At 34.4% G+C, this 26,046-nt stretch overlaps 1 protein-coding gene across 2 annotated transcripts in view; it reads right to left on the bottom strand.

Annotated features, from left to right (window-relative positions):
• Positions 1-19,723, bottom strand: part of GAS2_1 (1,3-beta-glucanosyltransferase) — a 35,819-nt gene extending 16,096 nt beyond the window's left edge. The window contains exons 1-4 of one of the 2 annotated variants that reach the window (XM_051211549.1): positions 19,621-19,723; positions 16,438-16,549; positions 13,079-13,646; positions 5,988-6,352 (exon numbers count right to left, since the gene is read on the bottom strand). In XM_051211549.1, coding sequence (XP_051071617.1) covers positions 5,988-6,352; positions 13,079-13,646; positions 16,438-16,533 — 1,029 coding nt within the window. In that variant the 5' untranslated portion in view covers positions 16,534-16,549; positions 19,621-19,723. Of the gene's footprint in view, positions 1-5,987; positions 6,353-13,078; positions 13,647-16,437; positions 16,550-17,430; positions 17,583-19,620 lie in introns of those variants that run through there. The other variant, XM_051211550.1, reaches the window with a different exon arrangement.
• Between the last annotated feature and the right edge of the window lie 6,323 nt (positions 19,724-26,046).

Genomic DNA, 26,046 nt, shown 5'->3' with positions numbered 1-26,046 from the left:
TAATTCAAGTTAATAATTAACATAGATATTACAAATTACAATATCAAGTATAACTTGTGGTAGAAAAAGGATTGACTTTACAATTCATCAAGATGACTTTCTGAATGATAATTTGCAATCAGTTGAAAATCATTGTAAATTAAATGATTGTTAGTATAAGTAATTTAACTATTCTTGTACTATGATTTTACTCTCATGTGATGTGTGAAATAGAATTTTTTTTTAAAAAGAGATACAATACTACATAGAAGAGATTCAATAACAAGATGCAGTATACATTCAGTTTTCTAATAAATAATTGTACTAGCATTACTGCCTGATGAACATGTTGTCTATAGTACAAATTATATTACATTGTAAACATGTATTGCATTAATTGTTAACAGAATGAACAGTTGTTGGTTGGTAACTACTTCATTTTACAGTCAGTTATGAAATACTTAAAATACAATTTTCAGATCAAATTATACTACTTTTTATCATGACAAATTATTTCTTCATTTTAATGTATTTATATCGGTGAAATGATAAATTTTCTACTAACGAACACACACATGATATTTAATAATTTCATTGAGTACATCTAATTAAACTAATTAAGATAGACGTTAATTATAAGTTAAATTTTTGTTTAAAATGATAGAAGAATCGAAAGTAAATCACCGCAATAGAAAGATTATTAAACCTGACTTTAAAAGATTCCAATTTAGTGCTTATATTGTATGCAAATCAATTCTTAAAAGAAAACAAAACAAAACAAAATCCTCAAATATGTGATGTCATACATTTGGATCTCTCGATAAATTTCAAATAAAGTGAGAAAAACAAGATTTTGCAAAATAATATGAATTCATTATATTTCAAGGCTTCTTCTCTTCAGCTGGAAACGACCTAAATTTCACAACAGTAATAATATTAACTCCGCCTGTAGCTCTTCTAGAGTTACTGCCGGTCCCAAGCCTGGGTTAAGGGGAAGGGTTGGGTATGAGGTCGACAACCCCATCCTGTAGAGAAAAAAACTTTCTAAAAAACGCCAACCAGATTAAACAAATTAAATGGTTTAAACTCTGTTCTCCATGTTCAAGAGAGAATTATGTTTCAGGATGAAAGCCGAGATTCTTCGGAAATCACGAGGCTGATGCCACTTCTAACTACCAGAGCAACAATTTTTATAGGTACATGAAACGTCCGGACAATGTGGGAGACCGGAAGGACCAGTCAAATAGCTACGGAAATTCAGAGATACAACTTGGCAGTACTTGGAACCAGCAAAACCCATTGGACCCAGGCTGGACAGCAAAGGCTAGATACGGGAGAGATGCTGCTGTACTCCGATCACCAAGGGGAAAATGCTCTACACACTCAAAGAGTTGCTCCGATGCTGTCCAAAGAAGCACGAAATGAACTTATAGAATGGGAATCTCATGAACCCAGGATCAGCAAAGCATCCTTCAAAACAAAGGAGGGAATCACGATGAATGTTATCCAAAGTTATGCACCCACCAATGATAGCAACGACGACAATAAAGACCAGTTCTATGAGAAGCTTCAATCAATCATCGCGGAGTGCCAAAGAAAGGACATCACCATCCTGATGAGAGATCTAAACGCCAAAGTCGGAATGGACAACACCGAATATGAGGATATCATGGGATGACATGGACTGACTAGGATATTGTAACGAGAATGGGGAGATATTTGCAATTCTATGTTCATTTAACAGAATGATTATTGGTGGCACAATATTCCCCCATAAACGCATATACAAAGCTACATGGGTCTCAGTGGATAACACTACAGAGAATCAGACCGATCACTAAAAAATTCAAAAGGTCAATGGGAGACGAGAGAACAAGGAGAGGAGCTGACATAGCTTCAGATCACCACCAACCGGTGGTTGCCAAGATGAAACCGAAGCTAAAGAAACATTGGACAGCTGGGGAAACAGCAGTACAAAGGTTCAATACAGGCTTCCTACGAGATACTAACAAACTCAACGAATTCAAAATAACTCTCAACAACAGGTTCCAAGCCTTACAGGATCTACTGAAGGAAGAAGAAACTACTATGCAGGACAACTGGAAAGGGGTCAAAGAAGCATTAACTTCAACGTGTCAGGAGGTGCTGGGCCGCGAGAAGCATCATCATAAGGAATAGATCTCTATAGAAACCCTGGACAAGATTCAAGAAAGGCAGAACAAAAAGACAGAAATTAACAACAGCCAAACACGAGTAGAGAAAGACAAAGCACAAGCTGAATACACAAAGTTACAAGTGAATTAGTTCTAACCAAGTTGGTAAATAACAAAATAATTAAGTTTTTAAAATATCCTTTTTATATTAAGTGAAAATGTACAGAAAATTTTATCTATATATTAACTAGAGGGACACTCATCACAGCTCAATCTCAGTTGAAATTTACAAAACGAATGCACTGTTACTACCTCTAGTACGCTGGAATTTGCCGTAAAACTTTCATTTCGCTGTGTTAATGAAACGTAGCAACTTGAACGGAAAAAATGTTCCATGACTAGCTTTGATTTCGAAAAATATTTTCATTCACTGGGGTACAACCAGGGGATGGTGGGAAGAAAGTGAGGGGCGGCCAAACCAAAATGTGGCATCAGTGCTTGAAGTCACTAACTTCTGGTCTGAGCCATGTTGGTAGATGCAGACTACTTGGTAGGGGGCCGCGCGACCATCGTAACCAATGGTTGGAGACTATATGTAACATGGCTCAAAATCGATCACAATGGCGTCGGTGTATACACTTTTTATCTTCGCTTAAACCATGAGATTAAAATTACTTTATACCTTTCTTTCTACGAACTAATTCTTTCTTCCTGTATTATATTTTCATATGCAATCTTTCTTTTATATATTATCACCATTGAATTAACTACTTCCGTGAATTCGGTGTTCATCTTGTTGTGCTAATGAGGTGTGTCAACTTGGACTGATGCATATACATGCCTCGTCCTAGGTTGTAACTGACTGACTGACAACTAAATGATGTAATGAAGTAAGAAATAAAAATAAATAACTATACGTTGATTTGTAGTATCACAGGAAAAGTCAATCACGAATGAGTCAGCTTAGGTTATCATAGTATATTAGAATTTTAAAAAAATGAAATTGACAATATATTATTCATTCTTTGTGATTAGTCGATCTACATATGTGGCAGTTTCTACGCTGCTTATAACTGACTGATTAAATCAACCTTAATCAAATGCCCTGGTAAGCCCGAGAGTGGGGAGAGCCACACGTATACAGCCACTGCCAGGGAAGTCCTGCTCACTGCCTTCTCGTGACGGGGGTGTTATTTGCGAAATTGAGAGGACGAAAAGCGAATGTTCGACGGTTTAACCGAGTTGGCATACACGGAAGGTTTAACTAGGGGATTTGGAAAACCCTGATTCCAAACCAATGGTGCACAGGATCCTGAGGGAACAAAAAGCGTACAAACTTATTGTTGGTCACCGGCTAATATGGGATTGCATCTCCTAAAGACGCTCCACTGCCCTGTAGATTAGACCTCTAGGTCAAGGGCTCGGGGAGTGCCCCCTAAGAAAACCACCTCCCATGGCTCGGGTACCCGAGTAGTATATCAGCCTTCACACGAATCAAATGATGAAGTGTGATTCATATGATGATTAGTGAATTGAAAATGCGGGGCGACACTAAGCTTACAGCTTGGAGAAAGAGAAAAAATCCATCTGCCTAAATGATACTTATTTTAAGCTATAACCTAAGTCCTGGAATAAGCTGAATGTACGGAATGCTTTGAATGCATTTATGTTTAAATAATAGCAACAAACAAATAGAAAAAGTGTGAAAGATTGCTAACGCGGTTTTTGTATTTTTTTAAGATTCTGGAAAACCCTAATGGCACGAAATCTGCCTTGTGGATTAGACCTTCAGGTCAAAGGCTCCGGGTGTGGCCCCCTAGGAAAACCACCTGCTTCGGTTAGGGCACCCGGGCAGTATCATAGCCCTTACACAAATCAATGACAACTGTTACTGGTCTCATTGTTATTGTGTGGCGCATATGTATTTGGTATCCCCTTGTACCAATATTTATGTGTTCAAATAAATAATAAATCTGAATGATAAATCCGAATCTTATTGAAGTAAGATAAGCTTAACAAGGTAACACTATGTGTCAGAATTTTGAAACTGATAAAAATTATAAGAGTGGGTCAAGTATCCCTTTATTGGATAAGAAAAAGAGAATTCAGCGAAGGAAATTTTCTTTTCGACGAAATCATTTACTTAAGCTGTACATTCGTACATATAGTTATATGGAAAATGTATGTCTGTAGAAGGATAGAAAGGATTGTATCACAAAAATGGATTCGAGAATAAATAACAAGTGTACAGCTTAAGTAAATGATTTCGTCGAAAAGAAAAACTTCTTCGCTGCATTCTCTTTTTCTTATTCAGTGACAATATGGGTTACTTTAATTATCCCTTTATTAATAAATGTCAAAACAAAATTGACTATAGGACGGGTAAACCTGCAGTTTTTTTTCTTGTGGGTGAAGATAAACAGCATTACTTGGTTAGCTATTCGGAGCCGGTGAGACCGAGTCATGAGACAGCTGACCATGGACACGTTAAATTTGGGACAACAACCGGTAGTAACATTAATTGACTATTGGTCTAGAATGCAACTTCCCATACCCCCCCTCCCGGTAGCCCGAATAGAGGATAACTCAGCGGGCAGACAGCTTTTAATTATACAGTTCGAATGCATAAATCAATTAAACACTAATACCGAGAAAAATCATGGTCATGCATCAACAGAATTCAGAAATTAGAATACTGACATAACCATGTCACAAGTGGAAGTCAACTGAGCGATAAGTTCGTAATAAATTAATCACAATTCAGAAAAGGTAAAACACATAACAATCATTTGTGTCAGAGAAAGGGTGAGAAGTAGAAAATACAAAAACATAATGGTTAAATTATTTAATAGTGATACAAAATTATAAACAATAAGTTCAGATAGGACAGTTTCGAAAATTCACTTACGTTTAATATTTATTCCGACATGGTAATTCCCACATTCAGTGAGTGAACAACGTTGATAAACTCAGTTTCGTGAGTAGTTATTCATTAGCTGTATATCATTTCGCTCAATCAGTTTATCGGAATTCAATCATTTATCTATACTTTTAAAGTCTAACGATCAAGAACGTAATCAGAATATTCAATATTTACTTAGCACCACGAAGTCCGAGAGTTCCCTGATAAAATTCATCAAACTCAATGTAATCAGTCAGAAAGTCAAACGCAACGTGGAACCTGGGACACTTGTATATCGATTTAAGTTGCCATGCCCCAATCAACACAGAAAGATGAAATCATCAGGAAAATCCCAGAGTAGTAACAATATTAGTTGTAACAGAAAGGATTAGGCATCAAAGAAACTATTTGAGAAAGTATAAAATAGCGAAATAAAAAAATCATGAGGAATTAAGAGGCCTAGGGTTCGGGAGAAGAAAAAATAACGAATGCACTTGTGTCATTGTAAACTATTTTGAGCCAGGTCACCCAAGGTTTCTAACCACTGGATACGATAGTCACATGGATCCCAACCAGGTAGCCTACACCTAATGACATGGCTCCGTTCAATTGTCAGTGACCTCACGGACTGATATCATGTTTCAGTTTAGCCACCTCTAGCTTGTAACCCACTCCTACACCAGCCTTCATCACGCATCGAAGTAGTCAGTGGATACTTAATATATTAACCCCAAAGATAATTACCAGTTTCAATTACAATTTTACAAAATAAAACTACTCCATGCTTTATTCTTCTGTTTATCAAAGCCTAAGAAAACACTAACAACAAATCTAATTTTAGGAATTCAATAGCATCCTCACAAATTGTTTGGCAAGTGATTAAGTGTTTAGAACAATAGATCACAACAGGTCACAAATTCACTACATAAAATGTTTTAAAAATTTTAACTTACAGAATTTTTATTCGTGTGATTATCATCAGAAATTGTATTGAAGTTAGAAGATTTCTGAGATTTTGCTTTTCGTTTATTTACAGTTATTTCTAAGTTAGAAGTAGATCTACAATTATCCATTTTTTCATTATCAATTCTTTCCAAATTAATCACTGCATGAGTAGTAAAATGATTTGTATTATTATTATTACTACCATGGTATAAACGATTTATTTCACTTTGATCTTGTGAATGTTTTGCTTCCAATTCATCAATTTCACGTTCCATACGAACTAAGTACGGTAGATCAGTGAGACCGTAACGACTTGCAATACGTGCAACCTCCATTAGAGTAAGCAAAACATTTTTCTCTTCGGTTTTATTCACTAAAGATAAAAATATTATTAGATGAAAAAAACATTAAGAGTTAAGCGAATCCATGGAATAAAATTAGTGGTGGTAGTATTCTTTGAATTTAATGAATCGATCATTATAAAGAGAAGCTTGATTTGATAAGCGCACAATTTTAGAAATATCGTAGCAAGAGTGACCTTGAAATTTCTATATCACTTGTAAACCATCAAGTAAATCAACAACCGAAATCAAAAGTATGTTACTACAATAACAATGAGTGTGTATAACGCTGTATTTATAACCTGTACGATCGATTTTTTCAATGTTAAAGTAGATTATTTCCAATTCAAAGAGTAACTATAGGGAAGCACATATTGTATGCTGATCATAAATACTTTTATAAACGAAATCATATATTCTTCTTTTTTAAAATATTTACACGAAGATTCGCCAGAAAGCCGATGAAATAACTTCGTGATGTGATAACATGAAACGAAGTTTTCCCTAAGTTTCTAAACATTTGTACGACATTAAAATGCCTAATTTTCTATACGTCACAACCGATACGATTTAGTTCAGAATTTACTTTAAAAAAATGCGAAAGGAATGAGTCTTGAATAAATGGTGTTTCTGATAGAATCTACAACACATTTAAAATTTTCATCTAATTTCTATATCCTATTCTTTGTTTGACGTCAGGAAAATACTTTTTAAAGAAAGCAAGAACAAAGGTTGGTGCAGAATAATATGAATTCATTTTATTTCGTTCTCATCAGCTGCTTACAACCTAAAATATTAGAAATTCGACGTTATTATAGATATTGACATACTTATACACCAGAGGGTGATGAAGGATAAATATATGTAACATGATGTAGCAAAGATTTCGTTAGAGTTAATGAGGTCATAAAATTTTGTTTCGAATATATAGAGTTTGGGAGGGAAGATTCCAGAACATTGAAGTAGTGATTAGAAATCATGGAATAAAAACACATTGGATTATTATGCAATGAAATAACTGAAAATAGATTAATGGTAATAAAGAGAGATATGAATTAAAATTGGTCAGTTATGAACGATGTAATTTTAAAATTCAGAAAGAGTTGGAATAGTGAATGACGTAATAAATAAATAAAACGGGGGGTAATGTTACCAGGTCAAAGAAAGGTTTATTACTGTTTCTTTTTGTATACAAAGATCTGGTTTTAAACGTTTGATTGCTATCGCTTCGGCAAATTTCAAAAGGTTTGAATTTGATTGTTTGTTGATCACCTTGAAGGACTTCAATATATCGACTTCGTGTCCTGTGTCAAGGAGATGTCTTGAGATAGTGCTGCTGAATGTTTTTAGTCCATTTGATCTCAAACCCTCCGGAATATGTTCTTTGAATCGGACGTAGGCTCTCCTTTCTGTTCTACCAATGTAACTGCTTTGGCAGATACATGTAAATTTGTATACACAGTTGGTGGTAACATGAAAGGGATACATGTCGACCTTTGATTGTGTCAAAGAACATGTTGTTTTGGACAGGACAATCAATTTAGCTGCAGGATATGTTTTTGTCAATGCAGTTTTTAGTCTCATATTGATTGATCCTGTGACATCGTTACCTTTGAATTGAATTTGAATAAAAATAGGCTTTTTATTTACTGTAATTTCTCTGGGTTTTTATCTTCACGTTTCCCATATTTCTCAATAAATTTCAATGGGTAGCCGTTATTCCTTAAACACTTTTTAACATTCATAACTTCCTCTTCTATTGTATCGGCAGTACATATTCTTTCTGTTCTGTGAAACAATGTTTTGGCCAGTGCCTTTTTGTAACTGATTGGACAAAAGCTATTGAAATAATAAAGGGAACTATTTGCATGAAAATAGTTTTTTCTTATCACTTGTAAACTATCCAAAATGAAACATACCACTTATAAACCTCATCATAATATTCAAGTTACTTCTCATAGAAACAATAAACATCGCTACCTTCATCCTAATTAGTTTTTTTGTTTGTTTTAAAGCATGTTTGCCAGAAATCAATTGATGTAAGCAAATAAACATACATTAATGAAGATGTAAGAAGGAAAAACCATTTTGAAAAGGATAAAAAATCAAATTAAATTTCTTTTCTTGTCGAAACTATAAACACAGATATCATTTGAATTGTTTCAAACATTGACTTATGATATGGATACACTATTAAGTTGATGAAAAATTTACAATTTCCTTCTGTTATTTCCTTTAATTGTAAAATAACACATAATTTTGACATGATTAATCAATCTACTCATTTTGTTATATGTGACTATTATGTACATTAATTTAAATCTGTTTCATACAGAAATGACAAATTATTAGTCTTTTGAACTTAATTATCAATATAACTAATTATGTTTGGTATTGGGAATTATGATAATTTTCTGCGAAAATTTCTTAGCTTACTAATGTATACAATAATAAAACTTTTACATATTAAATATTTACTTAATACCACCTTATCAACTGGTTTATTAAAATCATATGATAGTGTTAATATGAAAATAAAACTGAACATTTATGCGTAACATTTGTGAATGTTCCAAAAGGAAAAAAAACAATGTAGTTTAGTCAGCATTTCTCATACAAAAAGAAAACACTCTGTCGTTAATTATTGTGAATGTATGTGTTATAAAGGTAAATTACATGTAATTATAATAGAATATAAAGTATAGATAACGAATACTCTATGTAATTAATCCATGTATCACTACTAAATATATCAGGATTAAAGATTTAATTTTGAGGAGGCGTATTACTATTATTATTACATGATAATACAATTAATATGCTTCGATAGTTATTAAACAGTATCATCTTATTAATAAGAATCGGTAGCAAACTAGTTATATTTTATGTTAATCATTGAATACATAACTATTCAACGATGAAGTATGAAAATAATCATATTTAGTAAGATGAAATTACAAAATTGTATTCTAAGTGATGACTCAATCACGATTATAGAATTAGAAAAAAAGAGTAGGTGATATGACACTGAATAAGAAAAAGAGAATTCAGAGAAGGAAATTTTCTTCTTAACGAAATCATTTACTTAAGCTGTACATTAGTATATATAGTTATATGGAAAATATAGGTCTATAGGAGGATAAAAAAGATTGAATCATAAATTGATTCAAGACTCTTATTATGAAATGAGGTTACGTACGAATCAATAGGAAAAGGAAGACCTATATTTTCCATATAACTATATATACGAATGTACAACTTAAGTAAATGATTTCGTCGAAAAGATATAACACTATATATAAATCTCAAAATATATCTTAAATGGATGTTTCCTAGAATATTCTACACTTGAAATAATCAACTATTTGTTTAAGCTTTTATTTATTTATTTCGTTCTTCTTTCTTTATAAGTTTAATAGTTAAATCATATTGTGAATTCTTCTCAAATAACGAGTGTAATTAATGGGTTAATATTATCATAATAATAATATTAATGATAATATGTAACTGATGTCTTTGTCTTATTTTATATCTTATACAATTAATTATATCATTATAGAGTTCATTAATGTATTCATAAAAAGTAATTTTTCTACAAATAAAATTTATATAAAAGTAATTTACTTAAGTTATATTTATCACGTGTTTTTTCTCTTCTAAAATCAATTTTAGATCTATGGTATTCTCCTTAATCATAAAGAACTTTTGGTTCATCATGAAAACTATATTCCAGTTTAATTCTATTAAATTATAAATATATTATAGAATTATTAACTATTTACTATTATACATCAATTAATTGTAATTAACGTAGAATCTAATACAAACGTATATTGTCTTATAAGTTGTCACATATCATATCAACATACATAGTAAGATAAGATGATCAAGTTGCATAGTTAAGAAATAGAAAATAAGAGTAACATTAGTACGAGTAAAGACATACTTTACATAATAGTATACTGATATCACTAAAAGATTTAGGCTGAACAACATTTGAAAATTTCGAAGTACTAGATGGCCATTTTGTCCTAGTATAAGACTCTTTAGAAGTGAACGTTCATGAAATGGCCATTCAATGCTTCCGAGCTATCATCTAACTTAAATAGGTTCTTGATATCAATAAAATAGAATCTTCATCGTTATACAGTAGGCAAATTTTTCGGTGTCCTACAAAACATAATCATCGATATAAAAAAATTTTAAAAGGATATACGTAAAACCCTCTCAATATGAAACTTATTATTCAAGAAGGAATTAATGAAATTGAGCTGCAAATTACATTCAGAGTATAAAAATTAATCAAGCTAACTGACTTTAAATATCGAAGATTGGGTCCAGCATAGTCAATGTTTCAATGAATGAATATCAACTGAATTACTTACTCAATAGGAAACTTTTTTATCTGAATTTAATTAAACCAGTAAAATCCATGTATTAGCTGACTGATGATAACAACAAACTATGACTAGCTAGTAGTTAGTTAGAGCACATTCCCTATTTGTCTATTAGGTGCTAAAAATAGCAGACAATAGTAGTAGTAGTAGTAGTAGTAGTAGTAGTAGTAGTAGCAGTAGTATACAAATTTTCTCTCATTATTCTAAGATCACGTTAACTGATAAATATGTGTAAAGCAACTAAGCTTTTGAAAAAAAACAACAGAAAACTAACAGTAAAGTACAGACTGCTTTTATACACCTACTTTACACTTTAAAGAATAGACTTCACAAACTTATGAATATAGTCACATGATGTACGTTGTTGAATAGTAAAAATATTTATTTCTCATTAAGACTATATTTATCATTTTATCAGGAACTAATAAGCCATCAAAAATAATTTACAAAATTATTCTGAATGAGAAGTAACAAAAGGTAGAGATGGATGGTAGCTAGCAGTGGAACCCAGAATATGCGTTTCGTCCTGTTTGGTATTCGTCAGTTGGGTGAAGCTGATGTTATTGATGAAGTTGGTGTTTACCCCGGGACTCGAAAGAAGTACCCTCCACTTCAAACGTTATCGCATTGTCCATCTAGCTACTGAGTCCAGATAGCCACTAGATTGTGCAATGAGGTGAAGTCTAATTCATTTGTATTGGTTGGTTGAATCTTCTCATCAATGTTCGGGACTGCAAGTGATCAGTCTCTTTTGGCATTTCTGCAGGCTGTGTGGATCGCCTCGATATTGCCTTAAGTCACAAGCATTATAAGCAAAGATCGAAGTTGGTTAACAGACCGATCAATTTGAGTCCTAAACATCAATGGGCGGATTCAAACAACCAATAAAAATGAAAGGTAATAACAGTTTACAACTATCAATATTTAGCATTTCGACATTATAAGGAAAAACTACGCTGCTCAGACAATTAATCCGAATCTCCGTTGTAACGGTAACAGACAATAAAGAACATGTGTCAATTGTTGTATTCAGTGATAGTTTACTGACCTTGTTCCTATAAAACTTCACATTGGACTTCAAAAGTTGAGATAGTGGGAAACATTCGTAGTTTAGGTGGATAATTTGGTGAGGTTTCGTCCGCTGAGTTGGAGTAAACCTCACAGTCGCTTACATAAGACTACACTTTTATCGCACCACCGGTCGAATCCACGGCGACGGGAGTTTCGTCTTAGTATGGGGATCGTGGATATGCACTGATGGGGAGTCCTATACAGGAATGAAAAGACAATCCACTACTTCCAGATTTTCAATAGCGGTCTAATTTAGACCGGTTGATGATTTCATTAATGAACAATAGTCTGACTGAATAGTTACTTGTATAATGACAATCATGACCAGAACCCATGACGAACAATAAGCACGGAAAACGGTTGCATTTCCAATGAAAGAAACAAACATTACGCTAGTGAGTTCACTATAATATCGTGTAAACAAGTTTAAAATAATCAAATAATTCACTAACTCGAAATTTATAACGTCATTTATGGTGAATCGATCAATGAGGGTCAATCCTGTATTTGATCAACACTATGAGTAATCATGGTGAGTAATAAAGATACGAAAATTTAGTGATAAATAAACAACTTTTATACCAGTAAAATATTACTATTGGAAATATAGTGAAAGACAAACAAACACATTCAAAATAACCTATAATGTTTACTACTACAACTGATTATGTATAGACAATATGTGGTCTTATTATGCAAACAAATATATTGAAGTTATTAAATAGAAACGAATTCTGAGTCAAGAGCTACAAGTTGTCAAACTTCGATAATATTACTCAGTATGACTGAGAGGGTTATTTATTCTCACTTTCAAATTGATTAACTTCATAAATTACTCCATGTTATTCAGGTGGAAATTCTTTTCTAAGAAAAACTTTACTCAACATTTGAATAAGCGAAATCAACTGATTGGAAAATATTCCTCATCATGAAGAGACTTAACTGGTTTAAATTCAAAACCACACGCGATTGGGGATAAGCACTGGTTGAAAAATCCAACCTTTGATTCAAAACAATTATCCAAAGTTTTATAGTCCTAAATTAGGACAAAAGAGCTTTACGTTGCTACTCAATCATTCAGTAGTTTTCTATGATTCATGTTACTTTCTCACGAACCTATCTCTAAAGTTACTGATGTCTTGTAATTACTATTAACATTTATTTGAGGGCTCCGTTAGATTAACCAAGTAGTTTTAAGTATGACATTTCTCTCATTCTATTAAACTATCGGAAGTAAATATTTTTCCTCAATTTAAGCATCCATGATTGTAGACGAATTAATTAACTTACTTAATCCATTTGTTTCAAACAATATTGTTTCTGGTACACCCAGATCTTTGCACCATTTAATAAACGCACTAACATTATCACGAGCTATCCAACGATCAGCAACTCGAGATTTTATTGAGATATTTTCTTTAGGAAAATCCATATCACAATTTGACATATTTGAATTACGTTTATGAGTAGAAGGTTGTGATGAAAAGGAACAGAGATCTGACGGACCAAGTGGTAGTTTAGCACAATCGGTTAATGTGGAGGGAAATGATGGTAATGAAACTGGAGTAAGATTTTTCAAGTCACGATTGGACACTGCACCTCTCAGAAATTCATATGAACGACCATTATTATTATTGTTATTATTATGTGTTGATTTTGATTTTAATGCAATTTGATAACCTGATTCCAAAATCGAATAATGTAGTTTATAAGCTAGTCTAGAAAGCCACAGACCTGATGCTAAACGACAAAGTAGATAATGTGCTTCTATGGGACATGCGTTAGCCGTTGAAAATAAATAATGTTGTAACCATTCCGTAAGATCTTCACGAACAACACACATAGATTCGTCAAGTATCTGAGAATTCAAAAAAAAACCATAAGAGTTCTTTTAAAAGTATTGTATACACATAAAACTAAAAGAAAACAATGAATCTACACAGACATGTACAAACAAGTTAATGAACTGATATTATCATGGTTAATTCTCATTGTCCTACATTACATATCAGTGATCAATAAAACGGGATTTTAAGGTGAATGTTATCCAAAAAACAAAGACTGTTGGATCGACTACTGTGTAAAATTAACTTTCAACACTAATTCTTTTTAATTTCCTGAACTCTGAAACTGGGAAGCAACTTAAATTTTTAAAAAAAGAATTATTTCACAAAGCATTGGCAATTGGATAACTGATAAGTGTGTGCTACTAAACAATTCAATATCAGTAACAAAAGTGGTCGTAATATATTTCAGACTGAAAAGGTTACAGTTAACACATAAACCGAATTAAGAACAAATTTACAAGTGACGATGCATTAGGGATGTAGTTGATACCCTTCACGGCAGAGCTGAATCATTTACTCGTAGTATTCAACCATGTCTCGGAGAGGAATACACTATAGAAACAGACAGACACGGAGCAGCAGAAAAAATTTTAGGCACATGTTACAATGTCCCATATCAGTATGCTCAAAGAAAACTAACACGAGGAAACAAAAGGACAGAATACTGATGATAATCCTAGTAAGTATGAGAAAGTAAGAGAATAAAGACATTATGCACAAATAATTTCAAGGGACACAAAACAGACAATAACAATAAAAATGGATTTCGGCTATTGGGATAGACTTTGAGTCATGTCACTCAAAATGTCCAACCATAAATAAAGATTAAATTCCAGATCATGACTAAGAAGCCTACACAATAATACAATACAATATTCAAAAACTCAGATTGGGCGGTGGTCTAATATAGTTGCCCATATTTAATTACGTTCACAATGATTTCGTCTAGATTTCTAACTATGAATGTTACTTTCTCGTGATAGACAAATGGGATTTATTCTGTGTAGTGTTTCTTACTATGAGCTGTTACTTTAAATAATGTAGGCCAAAAACTACAATTGATATCTATGATTTTCACTTGTTTATTAGTGACTAAAGGCGAAACTATGTCAACTTACATACATGCATCAGTCACACCCGAAATTGTGACTCATCTTACAATACATAACAAGTCAAGTTATACTAACTACCAATCACTAGATCAAGAAACTATAATGCCACACCCCATTGATAATTATAAAGGACGAACTTTATCATTTATAAATTTACACATATAATTGTGATGTCATTGTATATTTGACTATATATATATACTTTCAAAGGTTTTATCTTCGTAACATTACATATATTATTGTATACGATCATTTCCTCTTGTGGACTATGCATTAGTGACAGTGTAAGTTTTGGCTTAATTGAACCCAGGGAAGTTACAACTAAAAGATTTCCTCAAGCATGATTCCCAATGACCTATCTCTTCGCTTTATCCTCCCTATCATAAGACTAGATTGAAAAACATACTAACAGCAGCAACACTGAAACATTGAAGTAGTCGGTGAAGACGCTATACGTTGGTCTAAGTCATGAAAAAGTGTAGGCTATCGGCGATTGGATGACTTAAAGCCTTCTACAATAGCCAGCATACACTGAAAGTACTGTTCCCTATCCTACATTTTCTGGTCTCATTTGTGTATAAGGTCTTTATTCTTTTACTTTCTTATAACTGCTGGCATTGTTATTAGTAATCCGCTTTTTTGCCTTTCGCTTGCTAGTTTCCCCTGACTTTGCAGCTCTGAAGTGTTTCAACTTCATGAACACTGATTACTCATCTTTTGTGCTTCGATAGAATAATCGGTGAGACTATAGTTTATGGACGACTTTTTAGAGACGCTAAAAAGACCTTGAGAATGTCTATCTACATACTACGGCTAAATGATGATTATAAACCAGTGTGAGGAATTAGAATTAATATTTACGGTTGACAGTTAGGGTTAGGAATTAGATTTAAGGTTTTTATCACGAACTGACATCAGCTATAATGTAAAAACTTTGTTTAGTCAAATGAACGAATTAATTTTGCACCAAAATTCAAGACATGTTATCACAAATATGATTGGTTCGTCCGTAAATCATAGTCTCATCGATTCGTCATGTTGCAAAAGACTCATTGTGCACCATATATTGTTCTTGTAAGGTGACAATTCAACCTATCTATATAATCGTTACTGTTTTTGGTTTATTAATTAGACTACAGTGCCGCCTCACTAATCGTGGTTAACTAAATATATTTCAGATGTCATTGTTCAGAAATTGATTGTTACTCTACTTAATTTAATCAACAGAACTCATCAGAATACAAGGTATATTTTCAATTTACTCTGGAAGGATAAAACTCTTTTTACTTCTAGCACAGATTATAATGTTATGTAGACTTCTTCGAGACTGTTTCTAAATGAGAAAGCCACAGGTATTTTAATTACCTAACGTGTTATTGTTAGATTACTATGAGTTCTCTGGACTACTCAAGGAACTGGGGAAAAGAAACTTGGACTAAAAATTCTACTATATTAATCTTAGCAAACGATTCAAAAACTATAGTGAGGAGTTAAACAGGAACTAGAAAAAGCGTATTTCTATGCGCTGACTCCAAAATGTAAAGTGTCCCAGAAATATTAAACGGTTTGAGACAGTAACCAAAATAATTTCAACTTTGAATGAACAAATACAGTGATATCAAAACGGAAACAAATGTTTCCACTACAATATGAAACAATAACAATGAAAAGTAGATATCTAGTAACTAACCTGCACGAAATGAGAACTTTGTGTACGTTTAATCACACATGGACTTAATTCCAAATTAGAGCGTAGATTGGAAACGCTATGAGCTGTCTTAATCATGGATAAATAAATACAGCTAAAATTTGTAACAGAATACATAAATGTATTATTAGGATATACTTAACGATAATGATAGAGTAACGAGAAAACCAGGATATAATGAACTGCGTGGAACAAAATAACAAATTCATGCTATCAGTTGACGGCTAGATGGTACGCACGTTCTACAACAACGGATTACGTGTGAAATAAAAGGATGATAAATACGCACGACATTTCTTCAATTATTGGCTCAAAAATAATTCGGATGACCTCATTTCGCTTTGGAAGCATTATTTGATGCCTTTGTAAATGGTACAGGAAATCTGGTACTTTGAGTACATGGCAAACGCCAATGTGAAAAAGATTACTCACGAATACCTTTTGGTCAATAATCCTTTGGGAGATGAAATAATATCATTTGAATCGCAACTATATACTTTTGTTTTATGAACCAAAGTTAGAAGGTAACCATATAGAGATAAGGTTGAGTGTTTGTATGGTGCATCTACAAGCTTTGGGTAGCATAAGCTTCTTAAGAAAATCAAAATCATACAATTCAGTCAGTCAGTCAGCTACAGCGTAGGACCAGGCACATTTATGCATCGGTCCAAGTTGCCATACCTCATTAACACAACAAGATGGACACCGGATTCATAAAAGTAGTTAATTCAGAGGTGGTAATATATAAAAGAAAGATTGCAATAAGGATATAGTACAGGAAGAAAGAATTAGTTCGTAGAAAGAAAGATATGAAGCGATTTTAATCTCTTAGTTTAAGGGAAGATAGAGAGTGTATACACCGACGCCATTGTGATCGATTCTGAGCCATGTCACCAAGAGTCTCCAACCATTGGTTACGACAGTCACGCGGACCCCAACCAAGTAGTCTGCATCTACCAACATGGCTCAGACCAGAAGTTAGTGACTTTAAGCACTGATGCCACATTTTGGTTTGGCCGCCCCTCACTTTCTTTAAACCATCCCGAACGCCGGTTAGCATTGCACGTCGTGGTAATCGGTGTTCAGGCATACGTAACACGTGGCCCAACCATCTCAGTCGATGAAGATTCACAACCTCATCGACTGATTTACCATCCTTCCCTAATACCCTGCGTCTAACCTCACTATTACTTACCCGGTGATCCCAGCAGACGCCAGCAATATTTCTGAGGCATCTGTGGTCAAATACGGATATCTCGCCTTCGCCAAAGGTGACTCAAGTTGGCAAAAGCCAAGCGAGCTTTTCGAATCCGTGCTGAGATTTCGTCAGAACACCAACCCATTAGGGCTGATCAGACTTCCAAGATAAGTGAAGTTGTCAACGCGTTCGACTACTTCACTCCCTATCCTTAGTTCAGGTGTTGACGCAGACCAGTCCTGAAGCAACAACTTGCATTTAGAGGGAGAGAAGCGCATTCCAAACATTCTGGCATTGTTGCTCAGTGCTACCAAAAGACTCTGCATTCTATCAGCGTCTTCACCAAACAAGACTATGTCATCCGCGTATTCTAAGTCGATAAGTGGACCTCATGGAAGGAGATCAATGCCCGAGAATTCAGTAGACGAGAATGTTATTTCCATCAATAAGTCTATGATGAAGTTAAACAAAAATGGAGAAAGTGGACAGCCTTGACGGACACCACTTGAGGTTGCAAAAGATGACAGTTCGCCATAAGCTCTGACTCGATTGGTAGTGTTCGAGTAAAGAGCCTTCACTTCTGAGGTACGCCTTTCAATGAAAGACACTGCCACAGAATCTCGCGGTCTACCGAGTCAAATGCTGCTTTCAAGTCAAGAAAGACCACCATTGTCGGACGCCGGTAAGTATGCCTATGTTCTAGAACCTGACGAGTGGTGAATATGTGGTCGATGCAACCACGACCAGTTCCGAAGCCAGCTTGATTAGTCAGTCATAAGCAACATATGTGAATTGATCCAGACCATCATACTATTTCAAGATATGAAATCATGAGAAAAAAATAAAGGGACCGTAAAATGTGAATTGCACTACTGAAGTACAAAGCAAATTCCACCAGCTTTTAGATCAGATTCATTGCCAATATTACCCCCGACCCAATAATTATGTATGAGCATTAAAAATGTTACCGTAGGTACAAAGGTGAACACTAATTTTTAGGTGTCAAAATAACTGAGTACACAGAATGTACTGATTCTGAGCACAGAAGTTAAACAAAGAATTTACTGTTGCTAAAAGCTTACTAAGTAAGGTATCAAGAGACACCACATAAAATTAGATGACAGTGCAAAGATATGAGGAAGGCCGTACATATATATAATTAAAACAGTAAAAAATAGAAAAGATCAACAAAAAAGGAAAAATTGTGTTAGACTTATTTAAGTATTTACAGGAAAGAGAATACGCTTACCCCGTTAGTAAAGGAACAGTGTATTATTAAACAACGAAACAGTTCATTAATAAGATCGGTCGTGGACCAGTCAGTCATATACAACGTCGAACCTGGCGCATTGCTTACATAGGTTTAAATTGCGATACCTCGTAAGCACAACGAGATGAACTTGGGCTAACACAGAAGAAATGTCTCGTGGACACTAACAAACAGATAACGTGATTTTTTAGGTAGAATAGTGCGCCAGATAGCGCTTTATATGCTTAAAGTATCAGTTAACACTAACTTAAAGGTCGATAGAAAGAGTGGAGCATATTAGACGTCCATTAGGATAACAAGTTGCTAAAATAAAAAAAACTTCAGAAAATCAAGTAACATCAGACGTTTTTAGGACTTGATAATACCCACAAATCGATTATATTCTCAGACAACGGATACGCATTATGTGTCACAAATCTAAATAACTGAGGAACCTCGAAGTTTTATGCCACATACACACGGGCAGCATATGCCATGTTGATGATTGATTAAACGCGCCGAATACCTAACAAAGATTTGAGAAATCAATGCTCAGAAGGAAAGGCATCACAAAGTAAATACGGTCGCAAAAATCAACAAGGAATTAATGAAGTGTCAAACAACCCTAGTATTCGGAAAAACGTAAGGCATATTGGAATTAAAATACACTGTACATAATATACTAAACAAGATCACTATGTGGACCTTGAAGTCTCACCAATCAAATGATACTTCTTTAATGATACAAACCAGCAATAAAACCAGACCCAACTCGGACGGTAAAATCACACAATGAACAAAATGAGTCTACGCGCGCATACAGAACCAAATGCAAAACCGTCAAGGTCACATATCGGCATGATAAAACGACATGACAAATTCTTAGCACCATAAATCATTAATGTTCGTTAAGTCACGTTATCTTGAAGCTATAAGACCCGAATTTAGTGAAGGACTGGTTTTAAAGTTGATTCAGTTCGATTTAGAGTGAATCTGGGGAATGGTCTATAACGAGTAGGCAGGCATATCACAAGTTGATATGTTGATACAGAACGCCATACAGTCCATTTTCCTGTCCCCCTAGAGATTAAAAAACATATTTTAAACAGGTTTTTTCAATACAATTCATAGCTTGTTCCACGAAATCTCATTGTTTGCTAGTTTTTCCTGTAAAATGTTTGGCTGCGTTACATCACAAACCCGAAGTTAATCTGCTCTCCGTTGAATACATTAATAATAGACCAAACGACTTCGCAGCAGTGACTTGTGGCCAAGTGTCACGTTTCTGGAATTCTCTGAAATGTTTTAAGATGTATATTGTTTAGTTAATTCTATGTTGCATCTATATGAAACCAAAACATCCGCCAACTGAGGCAGTCTAGCCAGAAAGAAGAGAATCATATTTTGTAAACCTAATCTCTACATTGAAAACGTTCCCCATAACCGTAGCAGCTGATGTCACGTAATGTTTAACTTGTGCAAATATGAAACAGATCACTCAAATTACATACTATATACGCTTACAAAAGTCACTCTAAACGCACAAAACATCGCATTTCCCCACAAACTGTGATTACGCCTGCTGTATTCAGTGTATATTGATGTAAACTTAACAATCAGGATATACGTATTTGTCATGTGACCGCGTTTATCTACATGATCCAAATACGCTACATGTGCAGGTACTTCCCATTACAAAGAGTTTTCGCGTCTAACTCTTATCGACAGAAGACACCCATCTCGAATTCCTACTTTTGGCCCACAATACTCTGTTTTAAAACGGCAAAATGTCCTACTAACCTCTGATACAGAAATATGTTAAACCAAAGTCAGCTATAGCCATTAAATATCAGGCGATTGCAGCCTCAGGTGTCAGACTTTGCCTCATATGCATACAGAAAGCGAAGTTTAATTATATATATTCCAATGTATTTATAAAGATGTACCTACAAACGTTAACAAAAACTTATGTAACTGGGTAACAGCATTATTCTAATTCATTAAAAGAAGATATTATTTCAAAATATGATTCATCATTTCGCGCAGTTTCATTCTGATCATGCTCAAGGGAAGAGTATTAACTAGACTCTACCGGTGGTTAACAATCAGATGCAGAAATTGTTTAACTCATGATCGTGTGGTGCGTATAACTTCGAATTTAGCGTTCTGAAATCCGGAAAACTATAATTTGAAAAGATCAGTGATGACCACCTTGAACTGTGGTTGTATGTATGCAGTTTGGCCAAAGTGGATTAAAGTAACCCCAAACCCATCTATTACCTAGACAAACTGATAGACTTGGTGTAAGTTTAACTTGATAAGGTAGATTAATCACCTTCAAAGCCACCTCAAGTACATGGAAGCCTAAATTATAATAATTACAAGCCCCACAAATGAACAATGTTAAGTTGTTCGATTTGGGCGTAAATTCTAAAATGCGCTCGTAACTAACAAATCGAACAGCTAAATCATTTCAACCATATAAATGCTTGTGTATTTTTCAGACGCTTGACTCCGGTTGCTTTTTTCCATTGTCTTTCATTACTTGGCTTCGCAATACATTTTGTTGTTTTTTAGGTTATTGACCACAACTGTCCTTAAAATTTATATTTTTCTTTGCGTTATCTCAACAACAGATATGTAATAACTTTGCACGTTAACGTATCAAACACCACTAATGCACACAAAATGATAGATATATATTTGTACGTGTGCACAATGCATCTCAGAAAAGAGTATCGTGAACTAATGGTCTTTTTGTACTTGACAACTGCCTGATCTTGAATTTCAAACACAATGCGTTCGTTTGTTCTCATTTAGTTCTTCTTGGCCCATATTACACTGTTTCGGGAATTCTTAGATCACATAATGATTCAAATACGTTGCGATCGAGTCTGTAATGAAACAGTTGGACATACGTCCAAATTCATTGAGGGGTTGTAGAGCAGATCACGAGGAAGAGCACATGTTCGAAAAATGATTGTTCTGTGGAAGATTTCCATCATGTAATTTACGTAGGTTACGAGATGCTAAGTGCTTTGAATGTGCTAAAATTGGACACATACGGGCAGTTTAGAATACCACCATACATTTTGTTGCAACTTATGCAAAACTTTATAACCTCGATCCTATTATGTTTAATGTTCCAAATGAATCATACTGTGATCATGTTCGTGATATTATTTCATAGCAGCACACGTACAATTGAGGTTGTTCATATTTAATTCGGTTAAACCTTAACTTATTTAACAGACAGAGTCATTCGTAAAAAAACAACGACAACTTATCTATACCATTGTATCTTTATTATTGTTGCACTCGTATGAGTTTGTATGCTTCAGCATCGCATACTGCCCACGCATATATTCATTCTGCTAGCCTTACTATTAGTCGTTTAATTGATTCGATGAATCATTCATTTTATTATGTATATATAGGTAAATTGTAATCCTGTTCACTCTCTTACTCACTCGCTTTCCCACTTGCTTTTCAGCACTTCTGTTTCATACTTGCTTAACGTACCTGTAATTTTGGTGATTTGTGCGTGGTGTAATCATAAACGCGAACAACACTTCGTACTCGTCTTCCTATTTATACACCGTCGGGGACATTATCTAGTGACGGTTATCAGGGCGAAATGTACACAAAGTTTAAAGATTATATCGAGTACCGACCACTATAATTTTACCAGATGTGTGTTCTCATGATTCATGTATTTTTAATGAAATTATTCAAAATATGTCGAAGATATATCGAGTGTGCCAAAACCCTGATCAGATCTCTGACGTTATTTTATCCGATGTCGTCTCTCCTAATGATTCACTTATTTCTGGTGAAATATTAATTAAATGCGAGGAACAAGTTCTAAATGAGTTAAAACCTAAATACAGTCCTTATGGTGTTGCGTCATGTGTTACTTGTCCTTACAATGGATTTATCTCTAGTCTTATTATTAATGAATGTAACAAATATGTTCCAAATGAGTCGAATTCTAGTCACATTTTTTATGCTGTTGTATCAAGTGTTGGGAATTCTCATAACAAATGTATGATGAAAAGCATCCTTAGTAAGTGGTATGATAAATCATAGGGAATAGCAAGATTTTCCAAAGAAGTCAGAGAACCAGTGTGCCCAGATTTTAAGTTTTCACAGTCAGAAAGTTCAGACAGAGTCCAATATGATCGCGATGAGTGTGTAAGACATGCATATTTTTCTTTTGATTGTTTTGCAGAAGAAAAAAAGCTTAAATTAATCACATTTGTTGATTGTATACATCAATGCATATTTATGTGATAACTGGAACAATGGCCTCGTGTATTCTAACGCAAAATGCAAAAGGAATATGTATTATATTTTTATACCAGTCAAAGTCACGTGATGAAGTGCCTCAAATTATATGTCAGTGTGTAGCCAAACAACCATACACAATAATCAAAGCGTGAAACATGAGAAGACAATGCAAATTATAAACCTCAAGTTGGTTATAACATTATTTTGTGGGGAGAATAGTGTTGTAAAATCTATGGTTCAAATTCCAGATTTCAGTGGTTTTAGTACACAGAAGACATGATGATTGTATACAATTCCAGGACCAAGGAGAGTTCGTTTCACAGTCTACACTGACTCATCCTACTGTGACAACCAGCAACATGACGTCTGGCACTTCTGGAGAACACGTTCAGACTAGAGAGAAATTAATATATTCAATACTGAAAACAAGAGACTACATAGAGTGACCACGCCTGCACAGCCAAGCCATGGAACTCACCATTACTGACCTCACCGTGTTAAACGTTAAGTGTGAATTTACCTACCTATATTATGATCAGCTCCAAGTGTCGTATAGTTAGAGTCAACACTACCACAATCCTCTGACAACAGAACCAAAGTGACGTTGGTTTGGAACCAATTTGAGTGAAATTGTTAACGTTTAGGCGGGTACGCTGTTCAAATGTGTTGGTTTCGAATTTCATTTGCATTAGTAGGTTAACTGAAGAAACAAGGGTACAACCTCAGAGAGGAGTACTCCAGTTAATTTGTTACGTTCAATGAGGTTTATTTAGTTGCGGGGAGATTTTCACGACCTCGACATTGTTTAACCATGATATGATTTAGTAATACTACTAATACTTATGAGCTGTTACCAAAAATCCATTCACTACGTGAAAACATTGATAATTATATGAAATTCGGACTATAGTTGACAGTAATTCATTGGATGTGAGTACATCTGGGAGAGATATGCCCTAGCCGTAATGTTCCGATTTACGATAGACCAATTATTTATATACATACACACTAGTTAATGGTGTATACGAGTCAGTTGCAAAATGGCTAACACAGACTTGTTTCATTGATAAATTTCGTAATCACTTGTATTTTTCGTGATTCTATTTGCCTTGTGCAGTCATTATTGACCATAAAACTTTTGTTTAGGTTTCGTCTTTATTTTCACGGTATGGTTTCAGTTTGAGGCGTCTATGATATACTGGTGTTTGCTCGCGGATAAACTTCCGCCTATACACTCCTTGTTTACATTTAATTAGTGTTTACAGTGACATCATGAATATATATATGAAAATATTTGCAGATTATGTTAGAACCACTATAGAATGATTAAATCATACACAATACTTTGTATTCTATGCAGTGTCTCGAATTATTGACCACCAATCACAGTAGTAGATCTTGGGACCAAATGAAAAACAGTTTACCCAGAAGTAAAAGTAAGGTTCAGACGGCTTTTCTGTGTATTTATAATTTCGTTTGTGATTAAGTAGCCGTACACTTTATTCAATAACGTCGTATATATTTTGGTATTTTCGTTAGATTTTTCCGCCACAAAGCGGACAAATTACCTCCTTCAGTAGTCGGGAAACTGAATGCACGTCATAATCATCATTACTCGAAGGCGAAATTTTTCTAAAGTTATATTATATTCCTTGTGAGTAACTAATATATGATCCACCAAGGGCTATTAAAAGCTAGAATCATAACTTTATGTTTCATTTACATGTTGTCTTAGGTCTGATTTTATCACTATCAACGATATGTTCTTTGGACAAACACTTTGACAGTTATGTCTTCCGATACTACAGACGTCGGTGGATGCGTCAGAATCTCTCAGCTTATAAATCCACCGCTTTCCTTCGAGAGCCATCTGTAGTGCATGTTCTAGCAGATATTTACTTTGTAGGTTATGACACCTTCAAGTTGAGTTTCCAACACGATACTTTCAAGCATGCTAACTGTTTTCTGTCCAATCTACGGACTGACTCGTTAGTAACATACTAAACAACTCGTTCGTATATTTAATTCTAATACTTCTACCAATCATAACCACCAATTCCATGCTTGACAGTTCTGTCAGCTTATGCTATCCAAGAGTCATGTGATGTGAGTTTACTATCACCTGGTTGTGAATTCAACCACACTTATTTTAACTGTGACCGGACAGTGAACGCCGAGAGCTACCCAGATATCTAACTGCGATTAACCGTTTGCATGCTTCACTGAATTGTGAAAACCAGATGTACCTGAAGAGCGACTTCCGTATCTTTCAATTCCAAAGTCTCACAATATGGGGACCCGTTATTGTAAAGCATTTTGAAGCAGTTTCAAGTCTTTGAGTTGCTTGTCAATATATTACGATGTAAACCATCAGTGAAGAACAGATCTCTATGGGAACAAATTTCACTCCGGGGCGTGAACTTCCTCTCTTATACGAGCTCATGTCAAGTAAATATGTTTATGTTTTCTATTGAGGTTGTCCTTGGAATTTTCAATCAAAAACTTTCTTGAAGGGGATTACTTGTAACTTCTGAATTGATTCTTTTATCAAGTAACTCTTAGCAACGTCTAATTCATCGTTAATAGACCTACGACATCCGAATTTGCTCTTTCTTGGGTTCCATAGCATACAACCAATTTTTCATTGATCGGACGTCAGCTTTACAACAAAATTTAGAGGAACCTGTTCTTCAGCTCTTAACTAGAGCTTCTTGTATTCTTTCTACTCCCCAATGACTTTTACTTTTTATTCTCTGATAGAATTGTGGCTCACAGCCTACGACAGACTTTCTTTCAAGGTGTATACGCTGATTCAAACTGTCCTTGCTTTGATGAGGGTTGAGAAGCGACTTTG

This window comes from Schistosoma haematobium, chromosome ZW (assembly GCF_000699445.3).
Source record: "Schistosoma haematobium chromosome ZW, whole genome shotgun sequence".
NCBI lineage: Eukaryota > Metazoa > Platyhelminthes > Trematoda > Strigeidida > Schistosomatidae > Schistosoma > Schistosoma haematobium.
This window is presented reverse-complemented; position numbering and strand designations above follow the sequence as displayed.